Source organism: Astyanax mexicanus, chromosome 13 (assembly GCF_023375975.1).
Source record: "Astyanax mexicanus isolate ESR-SI-001 chromosome 13, AstMex3_surface, whole genome shotgun sequence".
NCBI lineage: Eukaryota > Metazoa > Chordata > Actinopteri > Characiformes > Acestrorhamphidae > Astyanax > Astyanax mexicanus.
Genome location: NC_064420.1, coordinates 1113250 through 1119954, shown reverse-complemented (window position 1 = coordinate 1119954; position 6705 = coordinate 1113250). Strand labels below are relative to the sequence as shown.

Below are 6705 nucleotides of genomic sequence, written 5' to 3'. Positions count from 1 at the left end.
TTAAAATTATGGCAAATTATTAAATTCTTATTAGCAATAGTTAAATTAAATGGAAATAATGACAGATAGTTATTTTATACCTTAAAGTGTTGCCTGTAGTGAACATATGCAGTAACCGAGTTAGCAGCATTCTTCTGTATTGTAGTTTCATAGTAAATTGCAATATTTCGCTATACCTTTTCATCAAGGTAGGTTACTCATATTGATGCCTGATTTAAAACGGCGTTTAAATACACGACATACACAGCCTATTTTATAAATTACAAACGAACATCACACGGTTTATACTAACATATTTACTTAGATATGACATGGACTCGAATGCTTTTTTGTTTAATTATATTAATGTACTTTAAAAGATGTTCTGTGTCCTAAGCTTGATTCTTGGTTTAGGGAATCAAATTCGCACCCGTGGTCTTGCTTTTTTGTGCACATGCTTGTCGGCCAAATCGTGCCGACTTGTTTTCGTCTGCCTTAACTTCAGCCCCCTTGCACCTTACCCTTTAAGAGTGGCTGTCGGTGGCACGCTTGGCCAATACGCGTCAGCTTAACGCCCCAGAAGGAAGCCGTGAAACGCAAAAAAGCGCGTGTTTAAAGGGATGGCCACACCCGCTCGGCCGCACAACTCTCCCCCGGGGTCGTTAGCATGTCACGTGCCCCGAGCCTTAATGAACCGGACGCAGCGAAGGGGTCGGTGTGCGCATGCGCCCGCGTAAAACTGTAGTTGGAAAATGAGGCATCGTCTTGGAGTAGTCGACTTTTAAAAAGCATCGGCAGCCCGTGATATGACGACTTCGCTGGTGCTGCATCCACGCTGGGCGGACACCTTGATGTACGTGTACGAAAAAAGCCCGAATGAAAGTACCTCAAATAAAAGCCAGACCATGGAGGGACTGACCGGGAATTGCCCTGCCACACACTGCAGGGACCTGATCTCGCACCCCGCGCTGGGGCGCCACTCTGGTACCATCGCGACGCACCAGGGCTCCGTCTATTCGGATATATCTTCCCCCGACGCGGCGCGACAGTGCGCTGCGCCCCAGACGTCTTCTAGCGCCTCTCTCGGCTACGGTTACCCGTTCGGAAACCCGTACTACGGCTGCAGACTCTCACATTCGCACAACGTCAACCTTCAGCAGAAGCCGTGCTCGTACCACCCCGCGGAGAAGTACGCGGAGCCCAACGGCGCCTTGCCCACGGAGGAGCTGTCCAGCAGGGCCAAGGAGTTCGCTTTCTACCCCAGCTTCGCCGGCTCGTACCAGGCTGTCCCTGGCTACCTGGATGTGTCTGTGGTGCCCAGCATTAGCGCGCATCCTGAGCCGCGGCACGACGCCCTGATTCCAATGGAGGGCTACCAGCACTGGGCTTTGTCGAACGGCTGGGATGGGCAGGTGTACTGTTCAAAGGAACAAACGCAGTCGTCGCATCTTTGGAAATCTCCTTTTCCAGGTATACCCTAATTCTTTTTTTCGGATTTGGTTTATTTTGTGTGTGTGTTGGGGGTCTTCTATTATAAATTCAGTTTATTTTAAATATGGAACAAATACCGGAACAAAGCTGGATTCCAGTTTGTTTTTTGCCTTTTTTTGTTTTTATGGTTGCAGTTTTTTTATATTAGTTGATATTGACATTTTTTGTAAAGCCTGCTGTCATTATATATCACTACATTCATATTAGATATTGCAGTTTTGCAAGGTTTTCTGTTTTTGTCAGAGTAATATTGATTGAACTCCTGCAGACTAAAAATGTTAAGTGTGTCAAAACCAAAAGAGCTTGATGAGGGCAAAAATACATTATTCTACAGCAAAGTTACATGAAACAGTGAATCATTTATATATATATTTATAAATCTACAGAGGTATAGCCACATTAACTCTTACGTTATAAATGGCGCCTACTGTTGAGGTTAAGCCTTGTAGTCGTGCAGGTTGGATAAGGATTTGACAACACCAGCTACCTTTGCTCCCCCTGTACAATATAGTCTTGTTTGTGGTGCGCCTATAAATCGCTGAATCTTTGTCAGCAGTGTCCGAAGAGCGGTGGTCAGGCCATGTGTCACAGACGCTCCGCAGATGCCAAAAGTCATTTTTCATTATTTGCTTCATGCAAGGAAATGTATTCCAGGATTGCAAACTCAAGTTCAATGTTATTCAAAGAAACGTGAGCTGGTACAATAAAGCCTTGAAGTGGCATGAGGCTAATTGTACTTTAATTGTGCTAATTGTATTGGGTTTTATTAAGTTGTGCAAGGTTATTTTTAAAGGTTTAGACATTCTGGCAACAACACTGAATTTATGTCACCCTCCATTCAGTGTGCCTTCCATTGACAATCCCAGTCCCCCCTAGATAAACAGAGAGAGCGAGGGAGAGAGAGAGCAGAAAGACAGCCAGACCAATCGACAGACAGATAGACGGTCATACATGTGCGCACAGCGCAGGCGCACTTTTAGACCACATGAAGGCAAGACACCAACAACTGTTATACAGGCGTGAAAGACTTGCAAAAATAGTCACTATTGGTAAATATTTTAATTACTTTTCCTTTTCCTGTTTCTTTTGAGGAGATATAGATAAAGATGTGTCTGTTTTCTTGTTTCTCACATCCCTTCACATTTTACGACTATCTTTTTCCTCCGTTCCACCACATCCGCGAGACAATACTATATTGTCAACAAGAGGAAATGCCACCAACCCATTATCTATCGTCTTAATGACTAGGAAAGGCTTGCTGTCAAGTTTTGGCTGCATCTCAAGCGGGAATCATGACAGGTGGACTCTGTCCTTTACCTCATTTTACCTCAGTCCGTTTTGTGAAGCAGAGTGCTTTTTTTGTAAAGCAGGACCACTCATTATCAAGAATTATTTCTGAGATTTGATTTTGACTTTGGTCTCCAATAATTATTATTTTACAAAACGTAAATAATCATCTGAAAAAAAAACGTTGTAATTTCAGTACTGTTTGTAACTTGTAAAAATATATAATAATAATAATAATAATAATAATATTAATAATAATAATAATAATAATAATAATAATAATAATAATAATAATAATAATAATTATTATTATTATTATTATTAAACCACCGACAGCAAGAAACAATTCTGGGCAAAACCATTTTCTCAACTAAGCTTAACTTCCCACTAGTAAAATTTAAAGAACTATATTACAAGCAATATAAGGATTTTAAAATAGGAATGTCAAAGAAGCGGTTGACAGTCTACGATTGACGCTCTTGTCTTTTTCAGACGTCGTCCCTCTGCAGCCTGAGGTCAGCAGCTACCGACGAGGACGCAAGAAACGTGTTCCCTACACCAAGATACAGCTCAAGGAGTTGGAAAAAGAATATGCGGCCAGCAAATTTATCACAAAAGACAAAAGACGACGCATCTCGGCTACAACCAACCTTTCGGAGCGCCAGGTCACGATTTGGTTTCAGAATCGCAGGGTGAAAGAGAAGAAATTCGTCAGCAAGTCTAAGTCGAATAACCACATGCACACCTAGTGGAATGTCCATCTGAATTTCTGAATTTTGACACTCTGATTATTTTACCTCTTCTAAAAACACGAATGAAGAACATGCACTCGAGGCCATATCTCATCCCACCCCCTCATTCTCAAGTCTTGTTCCACATTATTTAATTTAAATCCTAAACCATGCACACAACCTGCTCATGCTTAAGCTTTTGGGGACATAGGCAATGCCCCTAAACTGTGAAAAAACAACAACAAAACAAGTCATTTCAACGTTTTTTTTATATGAATGTACATATATAAATATATAATATTTAAAATCTAAGTTTAAAAGGGACACTTGAGTTTCGTGACACCTTCAGATGACACAAAAGGAACCGTGAACTTCCCCCGTGTGTTTATTAATGTCTAAAAAACAGCAGAAAAAAACATGCAAGGACCGAAAACACAAGAACGAATATGAGTAGACTTTACTTCTCAACCCGATGCTGGAGGAGAACTTGAGAACAACCTCAAGTGGCTACAGCAAACGAACATTGTGAGATGTCTCGAAGACGAACGTTCACGGAAGGTCTCAGCTTTGCTCCAAAAGCCTTCAAAAATTCCAAAAAATAACAAAACTAAAGAAAAAAAGCTCAATGTTTTGCTGTGGGATACATTACTTTCAATGCCGAAGGTCAACCAGGCTGCTAATGTTTAACTGTACAGTGCAATGCCTTTATTATTTAATTCATATTCTCGCGAATGATGACAGGGCTGTAAATCGGAATGTCTCATGATAGTCTGTGTGCCACCCCCTCCCCCTTTTCAGCAGTGAATTGTATGTATTTGCCATGCAACTGGAATGATTGTAAGCAGTTCAATTCATGTAGTATTACAGTTAATGCACAATCTTTCTTGTTTTATAAATAGAATTATATACAGTAAAACATCGGAGCTGTTCACACACCTTGTTAGTCTGTACCTCTTTCTGTGCAGTATGTGAACTGTATTGTGATGTTTAATTCCTAAAGTACTGAATGGAGACGTGTTTCTTAAATAAATAATGACAATGGAAAGAATTGGATTTATTGCATCTTGCCTGTGATTGAGTGCCAAATATCATTGGAAATCATGGTCTGTCGCATATCACATGGATACTTCAGATTGAGCGGGGCTGCAAAGGTAGAATATTGAGATAGTATTCTTTATCCCCAAGATAATAAGTAACATATGTCTTACTGAACATTTTAAACTTGTAATTTCTGTCTGTTGGGAATGCACTGGGACAACTATGAGCCCACTGCAAATTCAATGGAAGGCTACACTGTTTTTCTTTAATAATTTATTTATTTGTGATGCGTTTTAAAGAGGATATAAATATATTGTATACAAAACAGTTGATAATAGCTTACTTAACTGCAAGAAGCCCGTGTAACATAATTGTTCTCCCATGTAATCATATTACTGGTACACGGGCACAAGCAGAGCAAAGTATTTTTCAGTTATTTTTAGCAATAATAAAGTAATTGCATGTATTAGAACCACAATTACACATTCACGGTTTTTCCTACATTAATCTGCTCAAACGAGAGTTGTACTCACAGCGTAAAGCCCGGGAAAATGTAGATTTCCTCACAAGAGACAGGCAGGAACTTCAGCGCACTTAAATATAGTGATTTTTGACCTGTCGTGATTTTAGTTTTCCAAATTTTTTTTTTATCATTGCAAGGTTGCACACATCTTCGGAATACAAACTCTTGAATACAATATTTAGTTGTTTGTCACTGAACATCGCCGCTGTAAGGCACAAAACGTATCTCCATTTATGGCTTTCACGTTTTGATATGATCTTGCATTTGTGTATTTAAAATTTTGATTTAGGTGCAATCAGGAATCATTTGAATAAGAACTGGAGTCTGAGTAAAATAGCTTGGCTTCTCTGATGATCAAATGACGTTGTGATGTCCCCGACATATGCAATGTTAAACCAGATCTCTGTTGGTGAGTTATTTGATAGCAAAAAAGTAACTATTTTGAGTTTTAAGTACGTAAAGTGGCTCGGTACCTGAAGTTGCTTCAAAGCAACTTGCATTTAGTAAATAATAATACTTACTAATAAACATCACTGGCCAAAACCGCTTTACCAAATACAGCTAACTTTCCATTAGTAAATTTCAAAGAACTGTACTAATATATATATATATATATATATATATATATATATATATATATATATATATATATATATATATATATATATATATATATATATATATATATATATATATATATATTGTATTTTAAAGCAGAATGCCGAGAAGCATTTTTTCGCTTTTTGCTTTTGCAATTACTGAGATCAGTAGTTGCGGTTAAAAACTAATACGACGGGTTTTCTCTACTCTTTGTCAAAATATGATTATGAATGTAAATTAAAAATGAATTAAATCTGAAAAAATAATAAAACCTTTATAAAGTATCTGACAGTTGAGTAAGTTTTTCCTTATCTGGAAAAGCTGCAATTTAGGAGATAAGAGGATATGACGGCGACGATTTTAATACTTGAAATAGTATTTTGGTATGAACGCTTGAGTGTTCTGCATTAGTCCTATACAGAAACATAGTTGGATTCGAGTTAATAGGGATTTCCTGCTCATAGCTATATAGTATATATTCTTTAGTCAAAACATTGCAGTAAAGACTATTGAAAATAAAATAAACTATTATTATTATTATTATTATTATTATTATTATTATTATTATTATTATTATTATTATGAGCCACATTCCATTCAGCTGACGCAAATATGTATTTGTGTAAATAAGTATTAATTTTCAATGCAACAAATCAATTTTACCATAAGGCTGAAAATAAATAATCCCTCCGAAAGTTCTAAAACAACACAGCTTCAACAAGCATGACATTGGGGATTCTGGTTCATCCAGGGGTACGTTTCCCAAAAGCGTAGTTGCTAACTACGTTAGCAACTTACATAGTCTGGACGATGCAGCTGCGACGCAGGTGTTTCCCAAAAGCGTGGTTGGAACTATGGAGGTAACCACGTTAGTAACTTGCATAGTGCGAACCTTAGTTAAGCTACTCAGGTGTTTCCCAGAACCGTGGTTCCAGCGAATGTTCGCAACTACCGTGGTTCAGCTGCGTCGTTCCAACTACAGCTCTAGACCTGTCGTTAAGAGCTTAGTTGCTGGTGATTAGTGCAGACGGTGGACGGTAGGATACAGAAAGCTGA

General features: G+C 38.6%; 1 protein-coding gene across 1 annotated transcript; it reads left to right on the top strand.

Annotated features, from left to right (window-relative positions):
• The first annotated feature begins 631 nt into the window (after positions 1-631).
• hoxc13a (homeobox C13a) lies at positions 632-4541 on the top strand. The gene is made up of 2 exons (XM_007239345.4): positions 632-1449; positions 3250-4541. Exons 1-2 carry the CDS (start codon positions 786-788, stop codon positions 3504-3506), a joined length of 921 nt encoding a protein of 306 aa, XP_007239407.1. The 5' UTR covers positions 632-785; the 3' UTR covers positions 3507-4541.
• Positions 4542-6705: the final 2164 nt, after the last annotated feature.